The sequence below is a fragment of the Falco naumanni genome, chromosome 3 (genome assembly GCF_017639655.2).
Source record: "Falco naumanni isolate bFalNau1 chromosome 3, bFalNau1.pat, whole genome shotgun sequence".
Taxonomy (NCBI): domain Eukaryota; kingdom Metazoa; phylum Chordata; class Aves; order Falconiformes; family Falconidae; genus Falco; species Falco naumanni.
In genome coordinates this window covers 92,772,629-92,796,701 of record NC_054056.1, presented here as the reverse complement: position 1 = coordinate 92,796,701, position 24,073 = coordinate 92,772,629, and the positions used below count along the sequence as shown (strand labels likewise).

The window sequence follows — 24,073 nt, the reverse complement described above, 5'->3', positions numbered from 1 at the left end:
TTACAATATGGTTTGAATCAAATTGCACCTATAAAGTGAAAATGGTGACAACATTTCATTATTCAGATGGCATTGTCAGCATATGTTGGAGGAGAGAAGCAGGTCGTGATAAATAGGTTGCATTTAGAATTGTTTGGCAATGCTAGGAGTAAGTCAGTGTTCCTGGCATTATTACTCTCCCTACATGATTTATTTTAGGGCAGTCTTGTGCAACACAGCAGTACGTGCTTTAAAGAAGTGTATTGCCACACATACAATGAGAACCAAGGTCATTCAGGAATAACACACAGAGAAGATGGAGACTGGAATGTTAGTAACAATCTTACAGCTTTGAGCAAACAGAAAAGAGCAGTGCAGTAATGCAGTCTGCCCTATCCCAAACTGTAGAATCCTTGTTATGTGTTACAGAGTGTTAGGTTATGATCTGTTACAGCAATACTCCTCAGGCAGATTCTGTGGAGTATTTTATATCCCAACAGACACTATGGTCTTTTGTTCGCTGGTTGTTTTTTCTGTTCTAAGAGTATTGACAGCTTGTGTTTATAAAGATGGTTTACTCTGGACTGTATTTGTGTAGTCAGTAATAAAACAGGCAGGGAAAGTTAGGATGTTGGTTTCTTTGACATTAAAAAATGTTGCCTGTGTGGAGATGTGTGACTTGACATGCAGAGTTGGTGTTTGCGACTTGATATATTGAATAATTGGTCTCTGAAGAGATTAGGGTTTTATGTCGGTAATAAATCAATGTCTTTACTGGCATGCTTTCCTCTCTACTACTACCTCCTGAACTGTAAACCTCAAACACTTGGGTGTTATTGATGTCATGCATTAACCCAAAACTAGGTATGACATCTAATTACTTAATCTGAGGTTCAGATGGACAATCAAATTGCTAGGCATGGATGAAATAATCCATGCTAGCTCAGTATGTGGTGTATACCTTCCCTCTCCCACTGCTAGGTGGAAGGGCACAATGCAAATTTGGTCCACCTCAACTGAAGAAGCATTTAACAACTCCTCATGCTTCTTGCGTGGGTACAAAAGTCAGAATGTAATGCTGCACTCCTTTTGTTGTTGTTGAGGTGTTTTTTTTGTTTGTGTTTTTTTGTTTGTTTTTCTCCTCAATTATTCAATGTTTAGTATAAGGAAGCCTCAAATCCAGGACTGGGGCAGGAATCTGATATTTGTGTTATCATTGTGGTAGAACAGAGTTTTGCCATGTACTTTTGTAGTGCAGTTAGGGAACAGGTTGAGTTAAGAAGCCAGCGAGACTCTGCTTGTCACTAAGTGTAAAAGATAAGTGCCTCAAATCTGAAAATAACAGAAGTATCATCTTTGGTTAGCAGTGCTGAGAGAGCAGGGTCACAGAAGGAGTTGAGGTTGGAAGGAACCCCTGAAAGTCATTTGGTCTAACCCCCCTCCTCAAGCAGGGCCACCTAGAGCCAGTTGCCCAAGATTGTGTCCCAACAGCTTTTGAGTATCTCCCAGTTGCAAAACTCCACAAACCTCCCTGGGCAGCTTGTACCAGTGCTTCGTCACCTTCACAGTTAAAAAATAAAACAAAACCAAAAAACACCAAAACCAAACCAAAAACAACAAAATACCCAAAAAACCAAACAAACAAAAAAGAAGTGTTTCCTGATGTCCAGAGGGAACCTCTGATGTTTCAGTTTGTGTCCATTGCCTTTGATCCTGTCACTGGGCACCACTGAAAAAAGCCTGGCTCTGCCCTTTTGGCACCTTTCCTTCAGATATTTGTACACATTGATGAGGTCCCCTGTGAGCCTTCTCTTCTCTAGGCCGAACGGTCCCAGCTCTCTCGGCCTTTCCTGATCAGAGACGTGTTCCAGTCCCCTCATCATCTTCATGGCCCTTCATTGGACTCTCTCCCTCCATGTCTCTCCTGTACTGTGGAGCCCAGAAATGGACCCAGCATTCTAGGTGTGGCCTCACCAATGTTGAGCAGAGGGGAAGGGTCACCTCCTTCCATTTGCTGGCAACACTCCTCCTAATGCAGCCTGGGATGGCATGAGCCACTTATTAAAAAATAAGTGCAGTTGTAGTCTATGGGAATAGGGGCTGTAGTCATATATCACTGCATAAGCATCAACAAACCTAGAACTGGAAGTCAGCCTCTGCTTGAGGAAATTGCTCTTAAATATATGTCAGAAGGTCAGAATGGATGATAGAGGCACAGGCAGAAGAGATAGAAGGTCAGTCATCATGGGAAGCTTGGCATTAGCGTACCTTGCTCAATTGTTTTTCAGGATCATGATGTAGATTTTTAAAGGACAATAATGACAGTCTTGAAGAGGGCTAGAGGCAGCCCTTCTGGTAGTAACAAGGGACTTAAGAAAAGAATAAAGGAGTTTGAAAATTTAATAGGCGAGTAATGGAAGAGGCCAATTTGAGTCAGAACTGACTTCTCAATACAGAATGAAGTGACAGAATAGAAGAAAGCCATGAAAGGGGGCTTGTGAATGAGACTTAGAAAATAAAGGTAGTAGAAAAATAAAAAGAGCATGACTTCAACATAATGAAAGACAGAAGGGGAGAAGTTGGAAAATGGGCCTTTGTTAGTTGTATTACCTCGAGTGGAAGGATCATTAGATTAGAGTTTAAGATGACAGGCAAGAAGGATGAGAAAGTCTGGATAAAAGCTTTAGCAATATTAATGTTTTGAGAAGGCAGCTGTTTGTTGGGGCAAGCCCTTTGTACTGCTATACTTGTAAGACTTCAGAATTATTAAAAAAATAATAAAATACATTGAACATGCACACAATGCTGTATAGTATCCTTGGAGTTAATCATTGATGGTCTTTTAGAAATAGTTTTATCATCCTTAGTAATTTGATGTCTTGCACTCAGTTTCAGTTTTCTATGCCGATAGGCTATAATTAATTAACTACAAGTAATAAATAATATCAAGTGATATTTTCAGGGCATGTTGAAAGATGGGTCCTGGATATTGGGCTCATATATTATGTTTGGCCCTAAGTACATGCACCCTTGTAGCGACATTTTTGAGCTAAGTAGTTTGCTTCCTCAGCAAGACGAGCTCGCTGACTCTATGGGTGTATCTTAATGAGGTAAACTTTGTGAAGGCTGGACTTAAAGTATTGAAGGTAGACTGAATACAAAGCACAAAAGACATTAATGCAAAGTATTCCTTAGTATTTAAGAGCATAAGACACATATAAGCGTTCAAGTGGGTGGTTACTGCATACTGGGAAGGGTCGGTTACTGCTTGAACGACACATTCTAACTTTGCATAGCAGGTTATTGGAACTGTTCTTTCTTGGGGTAAACACAGAATGGTTAACCCTTACAGTCTTGTATCTGTTTTGCTTGCTGTGAGAGAGGTCCCATAGTAGGCGAGGCTACACAAATAGTATGTAGTCCAATTCACTGAGAGCTCAGGTAAGTCCGGCTCTCTTACCCTATGTGTGCATTTGAAGAGATGGTAATTCAGAGGATGTGTTTGCAATACCACGGTAAGGTGACTGAGAGTTTAACTGTAGTTCTCCAGCAAATGGCAGCTTTGCTCATGACAAAGAAAATGGATCTTTTTTTAGAAGTAGTTTATGTCATTCTTGTAAACTTCAGTAGGGATAAGGAATAGATCTTTTTGAGCTTGGGGGAAGTTCCGACTGTAGAGAAAGACCACATGCAAAGGTAACAAGATCCGCCCCTTGTCAGTAGAGCAAATGAAAGGGAAGTACTGACTAGTGCTGCTGGTGAAGTGGGAGGTGGTGCTTGTCAGTGTGATAACTTTGTATTTTTTATCCTCATCAAGGATAGATAAATTTCATTATTCCTAGAGATTATTCTGTAGGGGTTTTGTGCCTTTTCCCCCCCCCGTTAGCCTCATCAGCTTTATTGAAGGAAGAGCATAAGCCACCATGTATTTACTACTGCAAAAATATCTTGTAATAGAGATGAGGATGTCCAGGTATTTTTGTTGTAAGGTTTATATTGAATAGTTAAACTTTTGAAAAAGAGTGCTGTTATAAAAAGGTTAAGTAAAAAGTGCTCTTTTGTTACTATTTGTTTATGTTTTTATGCTGTTGACAAGTTCTAATTTCCTAAATTTTTATAGGGTTTTATGATTCTAAAAAAATAATCTGTGATTATGTTTGTAATTGGGATGAAATCTTTACTTTTGTTAAAACTGTTGATGTTGTACTTGATAGTAAGTATGACTTTTGCTATCCGTAAATACATGCTCTTAATAATTTTGTATCGCTTGATAAAGCCCTGAGTGAAAAAGGTTTGGAAATACTTAGCTTTAATAGAAAAAGTGACGGTACAAGTGAATGAAATGAAGAATCGTGATGGTGAGGTGAGGAGGAGGGATTTCCTTGTTGACAAATACAGTTTGTCAGAACTCCTTTTTTGGTAGTGACCTATGAATAGCTTTTGTGTTGTCAAAATGTGGAACTAATCTTCTTCTGAAATGGTTTTAATAATTGTTTGGTTGTAATGCAGACTTCCCATGTTTTGCAACTGAGTTTTAATGCAGTACATCATGGTAAGAAATTCCAGATTCATTGAGAGATAGATAGATGACACCAGCAGCTTGTCCAGCTGCAGTCACTAAAGGTTCTGATCAGTTAAAAGCACAAAACCAGCCATACTAGGAAACAGCAGGGCAAACTGTTACAATTTTTTTTTTGATCAGAGAAGTTTTCTGTACCATGTTTCCTGAACTTGTATGATTCATGTACTGCAAGTCCTGAGCAACATGTAGTGTAGGTGTGTTAGAGGCCTAAATTAAGTGAAATTCTGGATAGCATAGATTTTAGTTCTTAAAGCATGCTAGGCAGAGGTTGATCAATGGACCCATATATTAAAGGAAACCAGGATAAAACCCAGAAGAATAAAATGAAAACATTGGAATATCTGTGTCATTTTAAAAAAATGCAAACAAAGAGCAAATCCCCCAAAAGCTTCCACTTCGTTCAGTTTGAAATAATGCTTAATTTCAAAATAAGCTCAAAGATTGTGACTTTGATTTAATTTGGAACTTGTTTGAGGAACTGCCAGAAAAACAATAGACATTCTTTTTATATTTCTAAGTGTTTATTCTTTCCCTTCTGGAAAAGGAAAACAGGTAATATGAGTGCCAGTTTGGTATACTGTAGTGGATGAAGTCAGCAGTCCAGCACTCAAGTGTAAAGTTAAATAACCATCGCACATTCCTCCTCCTTGTGTACCAGTTTTCACAGAACCCTGTCAAACATACAGTTCAAATGATTGTACAGGTTTTGATAAGCAGTGATGGCAGCAGTTCTAGAACAAGGTAATGCCAATCCCTGTGTTACCTTGTGTAGTAGTAATGGCAGTAAGTCATGTGTAGATTTCTTCGTGTTTTAATATCTATAAATATTTTCAAATTGTATATGGAATTGGAGTCACTGTTTCAGCTGGAAAATAATAGCCACATAGCACATAGATTTTGGAAGATAATGCCTTAAAAGTGGATTTTTTCAAATGATATCACTGTGAAGTCCTCACCATAGAAGTGCAAAGGCAGACTTAAACTTAGAGAAATACATATTGAATAACACCTAAAAGCAAGAGCAAATACTGATGTTGGTGCTAAGTAGAGTCTATCAATGTTAAAGGTCTCTCACGGGCATTGAATTGAATCCATATACTATTGAAAAAGAATGATTTTGGTTAACCTGTTGGGGACTTGAATTTATTGATCTAAACCCCCAAGAATTCCCTATGTAAAATGTAAGCACTTGTGCTCATTACGCACTGGTATGTGTTTTGGGACCCATCTAGAAGAAAGCTGTAAAATGTTCTGTGACGTTCATTTTGTTAGAAAACTAGATTTAACCCTAGCAGTTATGTTCGCGTACATTTTTCTAGCTTTAATTCCCTCTTACAGGCATATATATGTTGTAATGGTCACTCAGGTTATAAGTGACTTAGCTAATTGAAATTAGAATGGAGTGCGAGTGGTTTTGGAGAATTAATCAAGTGCAAGGATTTGACAGTTATGTGATTAATTTTCAGGATTGATTCAGGTGGTTTTCCCTCAAGTGAGGAAGAGTCATATCCTAAAATTTCTTATTTTTCTTTTTTAACGCTGTCTGTGAACATTATATAGTATGGGAAGTTGTCAATTGTAACATAAATATTTTTTGCTGTTCAAAATTTTCTATTATACAGCTGTAAATACATGACCAGGTTGAGTACAGTCTTCAGGTTGGTATCCTTCCAGAGAGAGATAATTTCATTACAGCAGTGCACTCTGAATTGATTTTTATGCCTGTTATGAGAGCTGCTGATGTGATGAGAACACCTTCTGACAGCCTGACATGTTTTGATAGGTGCTGAGGTAATTGTACAGATTTTTTTAATTAAGCAAAAATTGCAAATGGTGTATTCTACAGAAGGCTAATCCCAATATCAAAGTTTAAATGTTAGTTTAGTCATTACTAAACGTGACCAATCTCTTCTTTTGTGCGTTTTTTGAAGTGTGATGTGAACTGGATGCTGAGGCTGGGCAGCTGTATTATGGGAATGTAAAGTTAGTCGTTGCCTGGCAGCTTGCAGGAAACATGTCTAAATATTTATTTCTGTGGATCTTTAAAGGAATGAGCTAACAAGCAGCTCTTCCTGTACATTTTGTTTTACATTTAAATGTCTTTATTATGTGAGGAATGTTTAATTGGTTTAGAATATTAAAACAAGGAATTACTACTTAAGCACTCCATTTTTGTTTTTCTTAGTTGTCAACCACTAAGCATCTATCAACAACTTAGCCAACCATCAGTAATCAGTTATTCATATTTGCAGGCTTATTTATTCGTTCGTACAAAAGTTTCTTTGGCTAATCATACATCAGTTATGAGGAGTTGGTATCTCTCTTTGGAGACCTTAAGAAATAATTGCTATAATTATTGCTTTATATATTTACAATATTTATATAGTTATTTCAAAGGAACTAGTGAATCATTTGGGTTATTCTGTATTTTAAATCTCATACACCAGGCTGTATTTTTCAGAAAGTTTTTATATTTACTTTCATGAATCTTCCATTTGTTTGTATGTATATAATCTTATGTATCTGTATATATATGCATGTAACTTTACATGACAAAGTGTTAAACTTTGTTTTCATAGCATTTTTCCTTCAGCCCAAGGAGCACTTGACATTATGTGCTAATTAAATTTGATTGCAGTCTTTTAAGTATCCTGAAGTTACAAATATGTAAAGATGACTTTGTTGAGTTAAATATAGCCACCAAGGGGCATGAAGAGTTTTTTTAAGAGCATATTGATAGAATCCACAGCAATTTAGAGCCAGAAACCAATTATAGGAAGAGCAAACGCTTTCGTTGCCCATTAGAGTGAAAAAGGGATGTAACTGTGTGCAGGAAGTCACTGATACTGGGCATCTCAATTAAAAGGAGGTAGGAAACAAGCTTAAACACTGTTTCATGATAGGTCTGTTGAATTTGATGGGATTTGAGCGTGTGCTGAAAGTTTTCATGTTTTCCTGATGGGTCTAAGCTTAAATGTGTGCTCAGCATTAAGCATGTACTGGGGTTGTAGTTTGGCTTTTGTACATGTTAGGAACTTTTACAAAATCCTTCTTCTTGACCAAACTGTATTATGTGTTTATGTAGCTACTACAGTGCTTTTACAAAAAGATAGCTGTGACTACAGCCACGTTTTTCAAAGGTGATGATGAGGTGTTAATAGTAAATGAAATTATTTTACAGGATACTAAATTTTGCCAGCATGTAAATCTTACTTTAATGTATTGCAGCCTAGTTAGCCGTCTTTGGTGCCCTCTAGTGGTGTTCTTACATGCATAAACCGTAGTGGAGATTTCTAAAGGCTAGCTGCCCTATTTGCTTAATCTCGTTTAGTTTTTGCTTTATCAGCCTTCATCCCCTTTTTTCCTATGAATGTTAAAAATGCATCAGGAAAAATCCACTAGTCTTAATCACCTCGGCTCATTTGTTTCTATCACGATGTAGACTTGGGTGCGATGTGCAAGGCCGTCTTTTCTAAGCAAACTTCTCGTGGTGATGAGATCTTTTACATTACAAGCATATTATGAGGTCTTATAGGTTGTTTCTGCTGAAGTATTTTTGAATTTTTTGTCCTGATAATCAAGTCTCTGTGATTGCGTTTTGATGCTTTAAGGGTTGCTTTTGTTAATCTTCTAACTTATTTCGGTAAATAAGGAGATCCAAAGAGTTAGTCACATAGGGTTGCAGGGTATAGGCCTGGTTTTACTTGTACTTGCTTTATGTTACGATGTTGTGCAGTTTCTGCAGTTTATTGTCATTTCTGTAGCATTTCAAGATGAGAGTTCTACTTTCGTGCACTGTTTCTGTTGCTGTATATTGGTTCATCAGAAACCCCTGTCGAGTTTGGTGCTTATTACTTGTACATAAGAGAACAGCAGTTTAATTCCAGAGTTAGCTAATTTTATTGCTTGGTTCTTGGATCTGTTTTCATAAACAGTATGAGAACATGACACTTCAGCTTTAATACCTTATATTTTTTTCCTAGTTAAAATTGAGATTGTGTTTGGTTTTATTTAATCAGTGAGTTTACCTTTTTTAACAACAGATCAGAAGTTCTACATCAATATTTATGAACGGTAAAAAGAATTTGTATGAAAGAATCACTTCCATTTCATGTAAATGGGCACTTGCATAACTTGGATCCACTGGATATTTTTATATAGTTATTTTTCCAGATCCAGTATAGTCTACTGCCGTATTAGCTAAATCTCATACTTGTGAGAAATACTGCAATGATAGTTCTGGAAGCAGTCTGGCTTAACCCACAAAATTAATTATTCTGGAGCATGCACAGGCCCTGGAAAAAGTTTTATATTCCTCTCTCTCAGTACATCACTCCTGATTTAGGAAAAACGCTATTGATCGGAATTCCTGTGTGCTTTCCTTTTTGGGACAACTAGTCTGTTAGTGCTGAGGTGGACTTTTGTGATCCTTAAGCCTTCTAGGTACTAGAAGGTAATTGTTCTCTTTGCTGAGACGTAATAGGAAGACAAAGACTTTCGTCACTCTTATACTGGAAACTACAGTGCTGCTTTTTTGGAACAAATCCAGATCCTTGATTTGTCTGAAGAAATAAAACATCATAGCAGGAAATATGAAAATGGTCACTTAAGACTCCATTTCATATTTGTTCTTATTGTTAGCCATCACTTTTTTTCCCATGAACTTCTAAAATAAAACTTTCAAGCTTCAGGAAAATGTTTCATTTCTGATTTCGATTTTAGTGAGTTTAGCACCATATGCACTGCAAGTGGCTATTAGTATTAGTCAAGGAAATCTGTAAATCAAATGTAACTGTGCTTCAAACAGATTTCCCTGCCTGTGAGTTAGAGGTGGTGCGTTTGTAGTGCTTAATAGGAGAAATGGCAATATGTTGTGAGTCAGTTTTGTATTGTATTGCAGTACTGAAAGAAGCACTTGGAAATAACTCAGTTGTTCTGGCACTTTTAAAATGCAGTGCAAAAAGGCACTTTTGGCCTTTACTTTCTGAGTACCCTTGTTAGAAAGGGAAAAATACAACTCACAGAAAACACTGCGTTTAGCAAGAAAATTTTAGGGGGAGGAAGTAAAGAAAATTAAAGTTGCCACCAGGAGGAGCAGTACCAAAATATTCTCATTTATTTACTGGCATAGTCCTCTTGTGCTGCAGCTGTAAACTGTCTGTGTCTTTGGGAATATAATTTTTTAAAGGGTAGAGTACTAAATACTGTGTTTTAGAATGCAAGTGAAAAACCCAGAAAGAATGCAAATGAAGAACTTTTACATTTTAAAAGATAACTTTAAAAAACATTTTATAAAATGTTTTACATTTCATGATTTTATACGTTTTATAAAAGAACTTTATATTTTAAAAAAATATAATCAGGAAAATAATGGTGCTTTTGACATTTGAAATTTTAATCACAGATTTAGGTCTGTATCCTGGTTTTAGTATGCTGTGCTGTTAGCCAAAGTCTTGGAATTAAAATTAGATCTATCGGTGTGTCTCTTAGTTGAGACATAATAGAATTATTTTCAGGAGCTGTGTATCAGTAGCACTATTAACCACAGTTTGCTCTATCTACTTTGATCAGCCATTAAAGAAACAGGCAGTCGGGCAACGTAGCTGGCTCGTGCACATATGTCTATACTAGAGGCAAATTGTCTGCTGTGTCAGGGAATAACAGAAAAAGAAAGTTCAGTGAGAAACAGAAAGTGCCAGACCTTGTAGGGTTTTGAGGCTTGGGTTTATTTTTACTGGTCCTGACTTGTGTCCCCACACCTCCTGCCCTTACAAGTCTCTTCATAGTTAAAAAATCAAAATATATAAAGCAATACAAAGAAATAGGAAAAGGAAAATTTGTTGGTGGGTGAAATCTTGTTTTAATGTAATATGTAGCAACAAGCATGTTATTTGTAATGGGCAAATTAAAAAAAAAAAAAAAGTGTTATGGTCTTTCAAGCTGTGTAGCTAGAATATCCCTAGAAGCAGGGATAGAGTTCACTTATAAATGAATGCAAGTGAAGTCTTAACACAACAGAGGAAACGTATGGGTATATGGTTATAAAACTGGTGAAAGCATTTGTATTTAAAATATAAAAATTTGCCAGAGAGTGATTTCATAGTGATGGGTATTATTTCTTATATAATCAACAAGTACAATGTTTAAAATATTTTTTTCTTTTCTTCCCCACCCCACCTACCCCCCCACCCCCCTCAGGTAATAGATTTTACTCATACAGAAAATGTGTATTTTATGTCATTCCTGAAATGCTGTGGTGTTGTGTGTATAATCTAAATCAGATTTTGGAAAGCAGTGGGATTTCCCATTAATGTTTTCAAATATTGGTATTCCATATGGATTTTTTAATTCATTAACTGGATTATGACTAGTTCTCCACTTCACATTCCTGGCCCATTATTGTCACTGATTCAAAATGCTACTGTATCTCTTCATTATATTAGCTCCCCCACCCACTTATGGTTAAGTATGGGCTCTACAGATCTTCTTTCTGCATAGTGTCAACAAGTTATTTTGCTCCTCTTGTGACAGAGGTTTTTAAACAGAGCTGAATACTTGAAGTAAGCCAAGTTGATTTCCTGTTTCTGAGGTGGGCTTCCAAATAGCTAAATTGAACAGGAGTTTGTCATCAGAGTGCTGTGCATAATGTAAGATGCTGTGCGTGATATGTAGTTAAGGGTGATCAGCACAAATTCTTGGTGGTAGTCCATTGCAAAACAACCAAATCACTTTCTATAAGTTGTGGTACTGATTTTGGAACCCAGGGAGGTATAGCGGGTCATGAAAATAACCGAAATATTCAAAATTGGAGGCTGAAGCAAAGTGGGTTTGTGAGCCGTGTTTCTGGTATACCCACCCTGTGATACATTTATGAAAAATAAGAAAGATATTTTTATTCTCTCTTGATATGGAACTTCTTTAAATTTGTAATTTCTTTTAAAGTTTGAAACCTGGAAGTTAACAGTACAACTAGGTCACGTGAAGATACAAAATAATGAATAAGCATCTAAACAATTGTTTCTTAACTTCAGGGTTTTTTTAAATGATTTGCTGCATTCTGGAAAATGTTTCTCCATAGGATGAAGATGAGCTGGACTCTCACACAATGGTGAAGACCAGTTCAGAGAGTGCTGGTACCATGAGGGCCACAAGCACGATGAGTGAAGGTGCTCAGACAATGATTGAACACAACAGTACTATGTTAGAATCGGACTTGGGGACCATGGTAATAAACAGCGACGATGATGAAGAGGAAGATGGGACCATGAAAAGTATGTTGTTAATTTTACTTTTCATTTATTTTAATAATGTAAAATGTATTCTCACACTGCATGAGAACGTTGTATCATCAGTGACTTTTAAGTGTCAAGTTCTGTAGTTAAAACAGGGAGAGGAGTATTTGTGTCTCTAAATGCTCTCTATAGTTTGTAGAAAAAAAAGTGACTGTAGTAGGAGATTCAAAGCAGAAGCCTGGTTTTGGTGCTTTGCTAAGTCTCTCTCTCGAGGACTCTAAAATTAGCCTTCTGTGAATTCTCCTTCTACTGCTTGTCTGTTGCTTTTTGCCTGCTGTCCCACATACATTTGGACCAGTTCCTTGGAGCTAAACTGATGTGATTATGTGAGAAGCTGCTGCTTCTATGTCTCAGTGGTCCTGGGAACTCATTGTGACTCTCCATGGGTTCAGCAATCAGTACACATCTTGCTGCGAGATTGTTTTGTAACTCATGATCAATTAGCAGATTTTTATTTTATAACTAAGTTATTATTTGAACATTTGTTGGAATGTAATTCAATAATGCTTCATTTAAGGAAATGATCAAAAGATTGTTGAAACATAAGTAAAAAGTCCAAATTGACTTCAGCAGCATATGAGGGGAAAAAATTTGCAAATGTTTTAAACTATAAAATTATAAGTTGCACTGAAATATGGATAATACATGTTTGTTGAATAGTTAATTTACTTATGTGCTCATTGTTTGGCTGAAAACTACTGCAGAATGAGGCCCACTGAATATAATAGAATTATTTGCTTGAATGAGCAGCATCAATAGATGAATCTGACTCAAGCTGTAGGTGCCTGATTTCATGAGGCACAATGTAATGTTTAACTCCAGGCAGTTGTTGGGGGTAGGAAGGTAATATATAAAGCTAGTGTCTCAAAAGTGGAAATCAATGCCAAAGAAGTAATTGTAGAATGCTTTATAGCAAATATGAAGTTGCATTTGTGCTAGCACATACACATCTGATGTAATTTCCACAAGATTTAGTGGAAGTGCAAAGAAGGAATATGTTGTGGTTTAATGTACAGCAAATAGGAAGGAGGGCTTTTGTTGATTTTGTTTGAGGGTTTTTTGTGGTTTGTTTTGTTGGGTGTTCTTTTTTTTTTTTTAGTGTTCTTAGCAATGATAGAAAACATACCTGTTGATTAGTGATTACTTTAAGCAGGATTATTGACCTTATGAAAACACTTTCTAAGTGCTTTAAATTGTTTTCATGCTGAAACAGAATGTTTGCCTGTTAAACTGTGAGGCTAATGAAGGGTTAGTACAAGTGGTCTCAAACTCATCAGTTTCAACAAGCTAAGGAAAAGATGAGTGATGCAAAAAAGGGTAAGATATTACAAGCAAATTTGGAGTAAAAGATAATAAAGTAATTGTTAGGGTGGAAGTATTATGAAGCAGGATTTAGTGCAGTTTCTATGCAGCATGTCAAATCATTTTAGGCTTGATAATCAAGTTCTATATAAACAGTATACCAAATCGTACAACACTATCCATGTAGTTTTTTATGTGCTGAAAGGAAATACCTGTTAGTATGCCAAACAGATCAAACAAGTGGCATGAGGTTTGTACTGCAATCTCTTATCCAGTGGATCCTAATTGTCTGCTATGTTGCTGGAGACATTTTTGTGTACTGTTTTTTTGTATTGTTATTTTCAATTTTTAATTGTTTGCAGTAACACCTGCAGTTAGAAAGGGAATTGCCTTTCTACACCTTGGCATTTAGTCAGTGTAATTCTTAAACCCATTATTCCTTGTCAAACACGAATATAGAATTCTTGGGCTTCCTTCCCCTCCCTCACCCCATAAGTGACTGTCTTGAGACTCATAACTCCAGCAAATAAGAGCCAGCAAACTGAAGGTAGCCTGATGGCAAGTGATGGTTTCATCATTCAGCTGGCAGGCAACAGGTTTAGTTCCAGCACTTACTTGCTAAACTTTCATGTATTTTGCATTACACGCTCATCAATTAAAAATGAGAAATAATTCAAGAATGGGACCTCTAAATCGTTGAGCTGAAAATAAATACAAATCATGTCCACTGGAGCTGGGCCTCCTTTGGTTTTGTGATTCATGTGCTATTGGCTGAAACAGGAGCAATAGCAAGTGTCCTAAATAAATGTCACCAGGAAGGAACATAAAAATCTTTGCTCTCCCTGGGAGGCAGGCAGCAATTTTGTGCTTCTTTGTGCTTGACAAAGACACAAGATTTTGCAGATTGGTTGCTTTTTGGAGTGTACCTTTATAGGCAAGGTGTGCAGTTTTCTAGATGTTTGTGTGTTTTGATTATAATAAATCAGAACAGCTTAAAAGTGTTCTTCGATACTTGCAAGTAATAGAACATTGCAAGCAAGGAGCTTGAAGAAATAAGCATTTCATTTCCTTTCTAGAGACACAAAATATTTATGACAAACTTTTTTTTTTAATTGCTCTTGTGTTTAGTTTCATGTTTTGTTTCCTTCTGCCTTTTGTTTCCCTGCTCAAGGACAAAATAAGAAACAATAATAAGTTTTTATTTATAAGTGCCCATGCTTAGAGGCTTCTGGGAGCCATGACAGAACGTAACTAGAACCATATTTTTTTTCACAAATAGGGAATTGTGCCCAGAAAAAATTGGGATTTGGAACAAAAGAGGCCTGTCATCCTACCCCAATGTATAATATACAGCCTAGCAATAAACAACATTTATGCCTTCTTGCTTAGTATGCCTGTGCATGCTCTGAGCAGAGACTATGCAGTGTGTACCTGGAAGGAGGGAAGAAAATGCAGAATACAGAGAGGTGGGAGGACAGAGCTTAACTTTAGGAGCTTTAATGTGGAGTGGAAGAAAGAGTGGGATTGATGGAAGGTAGTACTACTTTTATTCAGTTGCCTGGATTGTACTTATTTTCATGTAGATGATTTTTCATATCTCAGTTCAGAGACCAGTGTCCAGACCAGCTTCCCCACATTCTCTTTGTGGCTTTTCAACAAGGCTTAGTCTTAGGGCCTTCTGGTGTGCCAAGAGTACTTCTGATTGCTCTTCTTTCTCCTTTTCATTAACACTGCCCCCACTGCATATTTTTTTTCTTTTCTTTTCCCCATTAAATCTATATTTGCAGTCTGCTTTGGGCTGGCAAACAAGAAGTTGTCCCTTCTTGCCATTTGGACTTACTCTGAGTTTCTAACTGTTGCTTCAGACTTCAGCAAAGCTTTTAGATAGCTCATGGTTGGTAATTAATACAATAAAATAATAGTAAACTAATGAGTGCCATTTGACAGATAGAAAAGTGGTCAGGTTTTTGTTTTATTACTTTTTGATGTATAAGACCTGAAATGCTTTAGGTTTGGTCAGTATCATTCTTAAACACATGCTTCCTTCTTATCAAACAGAAGAACAGAATCTTTGGGAGAGCAGACTTCTTCCTCTCCTTCCTCTCCCTAGGTGATTGTCTTGAGACCTGTAACTCTGGCGAACAAAAGCTAGCGAAATGGAGGTAGCCTGATGGCAAGTGATGGTTTCATTATTCAGCTGGTGAGAGGCAGGCTTGGTTCCAGCACTTAGTACTGAACTTTCTTGTGTTATTGTATTATGGGATCCTTGATTACAGTGGGACATACACCATGCTGCAGAACCTACATTTTGGAAGGAGGATTCATGAGTTGGTTTTATTTATTATTTTTTATAGATTTCGGTGCATCCAGTGTGAGAGATTGTGCCATACTGTAGGTCAGTCTCCTCTGTGATAGTAGAGGTGGATGCTTGGGTAGCTCTGGAGTGATGCTTCATAACCCTTAGAAAGGCCTAGAGTCCCCACAGCTGGTTTTTCAACTGAAAGGCAAAAGCTATTGATATGTGTTTTATAGCAAACTATGATCCAGGTCCTACAGGAATTCAGCAAGGAAGCTAATTATGGGTTAGTTTCAGTGGTGCTGTAGCCTGGCCATTGATATTTCATGAATGTAGTTTTGTTCAAGCATATTTACTGTGCCCGTGTTTAGGCTCTTTCTTGATTCCACATGCAGGTGTCCTACTCCTGTATATATAGAAAGAGATCATAGGTGTTTCCAAGCCTATTCCAGTCCTCGAGCCCTCTCCTGTGATTGGTGATGAAGTTGTTCATTTATGCCACTAGTAGTAGTATGTTTTACAAATGGGATTTTTTTTCAAAGAAAAACATCGTGTTGGCAATTCTGCTTCAAGAGCTGTGGCAAAATGTTAGCTTGACATGGGTTTTCTTTGTTTTGCTGAAAGCAGAAACGAAGTATAACTCAGCTGGAATGAGCTAATGGGTTTATAATAGTAGTGTCATTGAATATTTTTTCCTTTTCTCCAGAAGGTGGAAAAATGGAATGAAAGTTATTAAACCAGTTTTACAAGGCTCGTTCTCAGGAAGCAATGCCATGTTTTGTGCAGGAAACTCTTTCTGCCATTAAAAATTCTTTAAATTTGAGTTCATAGTCTTTAAAAAAAAATATCTTTGAAGGCTTCAGCTGGTTGAAAAATATGTGGATTTTGCATTTAAATGTCTGTTGCAATTATTTCTGGTAAATAGTTATATTATAAACAAACAAAAGACTGAATGAGGCCTGAATTTGAATGAAGACTTGGGTGTGTAAGTCACTGTGATGTGAAAACTGCAAACTTAGTAACCACTTTGTTACATAGCTCTCTGTAGTCAAACATTTGTTAGATACATCCTTTGGTAGATTCCCAGCTGCTGTGTGCTAAAGAACTAGTGATCTAGTTTCTGCTGATACCTCTTTGCAATTCAGAAACTAAGTAGACTGGCCTCTAGTTCTCTGAGGTGGTTGTCTCATAGGCATGTATTAGCAGCAGAACTTGTCACAATTTCTGCTTAAAATATGGCTGAAGGAGGTGGCTGTGGCACTGTTCTGCATAGTAGTTTGCTGTTAAGTGCACTGGCCTGGAGATTGAGGTCAAAATTCTAGGCTTTCTTCAACCTTATTATATGCACAGCTCCTGTTTCCCATTTTCCAGGAGAATTACTGCCACTGTGTTGTAGGCTACCTTGTGTGGTGAGAAAGTAGTGGTAAGAATGTATGAAATAGAAAGCCTTAGTAGTATATGTTGTTGTGTAATCTGTTGTAGCCTTTGTAGTAGAGGCGGTAGTCCAAAGAAGGCTAAAAGCTGTTTGCAGTACAGCTTCTCACTCTAATACTGACAAAGCAAAGTATTTTGAGGGAATAAAGATACTGACAGGATCTTCACAGGAGCACTGCAGACAGGAGAGCCTTATCCCTAGTTTCACTGAAGAGGCAGCAGCTGGAAATATTCCTCAGTTGCGTGGCAGATGGAGATCCCCAGGATGGGGAGGGATGTGGAAGTTTGTGGCTCTTGGCAAAAGGAGGAAAGCGCTCCTCTGTAGATTTGCAGCAGTGGAGGGGGTCCAGTGCCCTGGCAGCAATAGAGCAAGAGAAAAAATTAGAGACTTCCCATAGGAAACTGAAAAAACAACAACCCACAACCCCAAACCTCAAACAAACAAACGAAATGCCATCACCACCACTTGCCCCCTCCCAGGAAACTGTAGTGAGAGACTCCCTTCTGTAGGAGATGGACACCCTTATCTGCTGACTTTACTTGCTATCTAGGAAGAGTTATTTCTTGCCCAGGGGCCAGCCCCACAATGCTGAAAGACTGCCAAGGCTTGTCCAGTGCTTAGACTATTGTCTCCTGCTGCCTGTCCGTGTGGGCGCGTGTGCCAATGATACTCTGAGGAGACCTTGAGAGTAACCTCAAGAGTAACTCTAGGGTTGTGTGGATGTTCTTGATCAGGGTGATGAAAGGGAAGCCTTGGAGGAATGGATGAATCCTATGGGTCAACACTTGGTTGTGCCTCTAGTGTTGTTGGCAGAGGTTTGACTTTTATGACCGTGGGACCCTCTTGGAGGATCATACACTGCTGTGGAGAGAGGGGTTCCACCTGACAACATCAGGCAAGAGTGGTTTTGGTCCACAAGTTGGCTCTGAGTTAGCCAGACCAGTATGGGGGAACATATGCGTGGCTTAGCCCAATGTAGAATATAAAAACTTAACAACAGCAGAACTTTTTAACATTTAAAATAAATTTAATATTAATATAATAGGTTTCTTTTGGAAATACATGACTATAAAGCATTCTTCTTTATGGATTATGTCAATTGAATTTGAATTTGATCAAAACATACATTAGAATGTAATGTGCTTGCCTTCTTGTTTTGAAATGTGCGTTTGGGATTATTGGTTTTAGTTATGATAAGTTTTTGAAACAGTGTAATAGAGTTGGTGTTTTGTTATGTCATTGCATCATTTATTTTATCTAGCATGCTTTTTGGAAGAAATTCTCTTAGGTAACTATTTGGGGACATCCCCATTATAGTATACTTATCAGGGGCATTGCTGAGGTAGAATGTATGTTTTCAGTGTCCATGGTGGTCTCTGCAGTCCATAGCTTGCCAGCAGTTTCTCAGACTGCTGTTATTGCGGCTTTTTTCCTAATCTTGAAGTCCTGCAGTGGTCAAGGATAGGGATGACAGAAGAGAGTGATATTCTTAAATGTTGAAGCTGTTGCAGACATTTTTAAACGTGATCATCTCTTGTTGGGAAGCAAAGAAAAATTAGAAGAACTGGAAAATCCAGATCCTCCTAGAATGGAAGAGTCTATTACACAACAGGTTTTCAGTGCAGGTGTGGAGTGATACTGATTGTGCTGCAGATTTTTTGGGGCAAAGAGATAGCTTGTGTGAAAAGTAACTTCCTGGACAGTTGAGTGAATTGATTGTTCTTAAAGGAATCTTTATATATTGTATTTTCAAATTTCTTAGTTCTTGAAAGACAGTTGACAAGATATCGTTATTTGGTTGTTCCTGACAGTTAGAAAAAGTCCTTTCAGACTAAAATGATCTTCTAATAACTTTACATTTTGCAAAAAGAAGTTCAACCTGCATCGGTCTACTCTGGCATATAAAGAGCCTGAGTCTTTTATGAAGTCAATACAAAAGAGGTAGGAGCCTTCACAAGGCCTTTAAACTAGTAAGTGTTAACCTATCCCATTATTCATGAAATATTAACTAAACATGTAGGTTAACTAATCTACTAAATCTAAAAAGACTATTTTTTTGCATTTCTTTGTAAAAATAAATCTTTGAGTAAATTCCCCCCCCTCTTTTTTTTTTTTTAATACATTGAGGAAAAAACCAAACCCAGAATAGCTGTGTCCCGTCATGTTGCAGGCATATTATTACTGGTTTTGTGTGTGAGTGTTTGTATTTGCAGTGAAGGTAAGCAGCTCTTGATCTTTTAAATGGGTTAACTAACTGTACACTAAATTTGAATTGTAAATTAGTTCTAAATTCTTACTTATCAAAACAAATAAGAAGTCCAAAAAGTGTAAAATAAATATGCTTTGCTCATTTTGGAGTAATTTCAGTCCTGTTGACCTGCTTTCCTTAACATGCATTCAATAGCAAAGCATTTGGGGGGGTTGGTTTGTGTTACTTATGTAGGTAGTCTTCTATTACATGTATAAGGAAGATATTTACCAATAGCTCTAAAACTTAAGAGCAGTACTTGGAATATCTGTAGTGGTTTCTGTTTCATGAGAGGAGGGAGACTGTCTTACTTGTAATGGGCCAACATTTTGGTACTTAGAGTTTCTAACAGACACTAGTAATCTTGTTTATAAGTGTATCTCAAGGGTGAAACATAAGTACAACTGTCTCAGCAGGAGAAAAAAATTGGCTGTGAAAGGCCAGCAATATGGTGTCCTATCTTCTTGGTACAAATAGTTTCAGGGTTTTGGGGCAGTAATCAATAAGTAAGAAAAAGCTTATGCTAAGAAAACGCGTTGTATTTCTGTTCTTAATCCACTTCCTTTTCAAAATTTATATTTTGCTAAAGTTTAGATTCTTCCATTTTTGCCCTTTAGTGCTTATTTCTGTAGTTATTTGTCATCCATGCTGTTTACTTCTCATCCCTTCCTCTGTCTCAGACTCAAGTGATCCAGAAACCTCATTCAAGTGATCTTGAGTTCAGTGGGGGCAAACTTGGGAGTTTCTGGAGAAAAGAGGTGTCTGCTGTGTGGTCTCTTAAATTCAGCTTGGATTTTAGTTCACTGCATACTTTTGTTATGGTCGTGATTGTCATTAATTAAAAGATGGTAAGTAACAATAAGCATGATCTGGGATTAGAAAATAATATTAGAAAAGAACATGGCAACAACTGAGAAAAATCAGCTAAAAAAACTGTGAGGAGAAGGTACGTATGGAAACATGGCAGACTGAACGGAGGAATCATTGTGGAGCTGGAGAGAGGCAACTGGAGGCAAGTGCAGTAAAGCCTAGAGCAAGATAGTAGAACAACACGTTAAAAAAGCCAGAAGAAATCTTACTAGAACAAAATAATGTAGAAAAAGCAGAAATAAAAGAACAAGTAAATCAAGATGCTATAAAAGATGGCAGTACAAAAAAAAGCATGAATGAAAAATAAATAGGCCTTTATTAATCGTGCAGCAAAATCAGAATGAATTAAAAAATCTTGAGAGGGGGAGTGGGAGGAGGTGATGAAATAAGAGGTGAAAGGGGCCCGGGTGGGACACAACACCTCACTTAATAAATTAATGAAAACAAATGTAAAGCCAGATAAGATGATCAGCCAGTCCTAGTGATCATGTTAAACACAAGCTCAAATGATGTCTTCAGTGGGTTACCTTTTCACTTGTTTTAACAAGTAGTTCAAATAAAAATTCCTAATTATTTTATTATGCTTATAATCAAAAACCATAATGTTCTCTGTGGGCTGTGTTTGGAGTTTTTTGTTTGTTTGTTTTTTCCCTAGCTTAGTTATTTATATCTCTCATCCTGTTTCATTTTTTGCTTGTGGAAATGTAGTTCATATTTCTCTCTGTAGAATGTGTTATACTGCAAGCAAGTACACATTACATGAATCAGTGTTATGCAGAATATAATTTCTGAGGTGACAGTTATGTAGAACTACTAAAGCATTTCTTAGGTTTTATTTCTTGTTCTATTTAGTAATGATTATGCTTGGAAATTCACAGATGAAAACAAATTTTAGTCATTTAGGGTTGTAGATAATTTTTTTTTTTACATTTAGTTTCATGAAAAGGATAGTATAACAGGAGCTCATGCTGATCTTTATCTGCTTTGTAAAGCTGTTGCAGCTGTGCAGATGATGACAAAAATTCCCCAGGGTTTCCACACCATGGAGATAGGGTGCTTTGCAGCCATCTGTAGACTGTGATCCCATAATTTGCTGAGACTCCTCATCGGCAATGAATTTGATTAAGCAGTATCTAGACAACAGTTTGTGTGATTTTTTTTTTTTTCTTTTTTTTTTTTCTTCTAAATAATTTTTAAATTGCACCTTTGGTGAAACTGATGGAATCCTGTTGCTTTCCTACAAGTGCCTGTGGACCAGGCCGTGCAGTTAGGGACATTCAGCACCCAAAGGGATGCTTAGCACCTTGTGTTATTTGGTCTCTATAACAACAAATAGATATCACATGATGTAACTTCTAATATTATTTGTGTGTGCAACTCTGAAATGTCTTGAACATTTCTCCACATTGTATCTTGCTACAAAAAATAATCATTCTTCGGCTATGAACTTTTATGCCAAAGATCCTCAGGGGAAAAATGGAGGCTTGTACCACATACAGATGACTGTATTGGTTTCTGTAAAATCCAAGAAAATTAATAAATAGATTTTATTTTATAGTGCAGTAAATCTTTAAATATTTCTAATTTCTTTTTTCTTTTTTTCTTTTAACAAGGAAATGCTACTTCACCGCAAGTTCAAAGACCTTCTTTCATGGACTACTTTGATAAACAAGATTCCAAGAACAAAAGCCCTGAAAACTGTAATCAGAACATGCATGAACCTTACCACATATCCAAAAACGTTTTCCCTGATAACTGGAAAGTCCCTCAAGATGGAGACTTTGATTTTGTAAGTACATTTTTATTGTTTAATTTCTTGCATGCTGTTTATTTTATGTTTGCCAAAAATAGTTAATCCCTTTTTATAACTGTGTTCATACAAGTAAAATAAGTAAACTTTCATGAATACCATTGAATTATCTAATCTTAATTTCAACAACCAGGATGAGACATAAGTGCATTTGCTTAATGCAGGACCTTTTTAATGAAGAGTGGTATGATGTAAAGAATATACTTATTTGTAACTGCTTTTTAAAAGTATTTTTTGTTCTTTTAAATTTATATGTTATATCCACTTTAAAATTTGATCCAGTTCCATTTAAAAATAAATAAATTGCTACAGGCATGGAATATTGTCATGTTTGCTGAGTATCTTGGTAAAATGGTAAGCATTTCAAACTGGATTGGAGCCATGTAATCAATCTCCTTGGAGATGGTTAAGATCACCCTACTGTTTTGCACAGGCTAGCTTGTTGGTACTATTCCAATAGTGAACATCTCTCTACATAGAATAATTCTATCTAATGTCAGTCTATCTGTTTTAGGGTGGGGCTTTTCCCCCCTCCAAAATGTGTGTAGTTTACTTCTTTTTGCCTATGTTGCAAATTATGACAGGGCAAAAAGAAAATACTTCTAAGTTACAAGTTGCTGTTAAAGTGAAGTAAATAATTACTATGTAGAGACTTGTAGATGATTATACCTGGTTTTCAGCTTTGTTATTTTTTTAAACATGTTTGAATGAAAGAATTTAGTTTAGCTGTTGTAGATTAAACATGTTCTTAACTACAGTGCAGTAGCTAAATATGATCACATGGCATCTTTTTGAAAGTACACTTGGGATTTGGAGAAAAATGTTGTGTTTAATTTTAGGTGACAGCTGTAGGTGTGGGATTTTTTTCCCAGTTTCCACTTACTGCATTTCTACATAAAGCTGACTCTTAAATTTAAGCTACTGGAGTAAAGCCAGTTACATTGCACAGTACAAGCTGTTACTGCTGGAGAGTTTTGATTAAGTTGGATTTTCGTTTGGGTGGGGTTTTTTTTTGTAGGTGCTATTATTATTTTTTTTACCATAAAATGCAACAAGTCATCATCCTGATAACTGACTAACAAAATAATTGTTTGTACTATTCACTGGAAAATAAGTGACTGTTGTTTAAATGGGGTTATTATAGTGTCAATAAAATTGCCTTTAGAACAATTTAAAATTAATCATCTTTTCCATTACTCGTTAAGAAATGCAATAAAAACGGTACTTTTTGTAAAAGCTAAGATCCTGATTCTATAAGTGCTTATTTGTGAATAATTTGTACATGGATAATCCTGTGGAATTTGTTGACATTGCTTGTACATATGAAGTTGCCTTCTTGAAATAGGAATTTGTCCTAGAACCAAACCTGAGGCATTCTGATCTTCAGAAACTTAACTGCTCTCTGTGCTGTAGGCACACCTTGCTAGTGGTCTTAGACTGGCAAGTCAAAGACTTCAGCATCCCAGATTCATAGAATGGTTCGGGTTGGAAGTGACTTTTAAAGGTTATCTAGGCCAGCTTCACTAGTTTTACTAGTTGCTCAAAGCCCTGTCCAGCCTGACCTTGAACACTTCCAGTGACAGGGCATCCACAGCTTGTCAGGGCAACCTGTTCTGGTGTCTCGTGGAGGTTAAGTGATGTGCAGTTTGTCCTTGACTTTCTAAAAATGCAGTGTTATAAGGCTTGTTGGTACAAAATGATTCTGATGGAGGACCAAAGAGGATTAAGGAAAAAAAGTGAATCGATATTTGCACGGGCAATTTATTTAGTGAGGTTGGGGTGGGGATGTGGAATTTTGTTTTAAGCATGAGAAATCCCAAATACTTCCATGGATAATTCAGCCTAAGAAAGAGTTTAGGGAGACTCTTCAATAATGGATGTATCACTTCAGCATAGTACGCTCAAGAATACATTTCTCTGAAGCACCTGGTACCAGCTGAGGTCACACAAGATTATGGCTTTAACAGCCTGCTGGTTTGAACCATAGGCAATTATTATTTATTTATATATTCTAGAAGCACTTCTATTTATATTTTAGGCAGTGAGTAGCAATATTGGTATGTGGCCTGCGAGAGACTTTCTGAAAGGATAAATCAGTGGGCAGCATGCATAATATATTGTCTACTCTTTGTGAGATCAACACGAATGTTTTCCGTTGCTGACATGAAGTCTATAAATGATTCATAAAAGGAATAAATAATGGAAACTTTTTGTACTAAATAATTCCATTCTGTTTTGTTTGGAATTAGCCTTAATGGC

At 36.8% G+C, this 24,073-nt stretch overlaps 1 protein-coding gene across 4 annotated transcripts in view; it reads left to right on the top strand.

Annotated features, from left to right (window-relative positions):
• STK3 (serine/threonine kinase 3) overlaps positions 1 to 24,073 on the top strand; it is a 138,375-nt gene that overhangs the window by 69,138 nt on the left and 45,164 nt on the right. For all 4 annotated transcript variants that reach the window (XM_040586646.1, XM_040586648.1, XM_040586645.1 and 1 more), the window contains exons 9-10: positions 11,640 to 11,832; positions 21,618 to 21,793. In XM_040586646.1, coding sequence (XP_040442580.1) covers positions 11,640 to 11,832; positions 21,618 to 21,793 — 369 coding nt within the window. The remainder of the gene's footprint in view (positions 1 to 11,639; positions 11,833 to 21,617; positions 21,794 to 24,073) is intronic.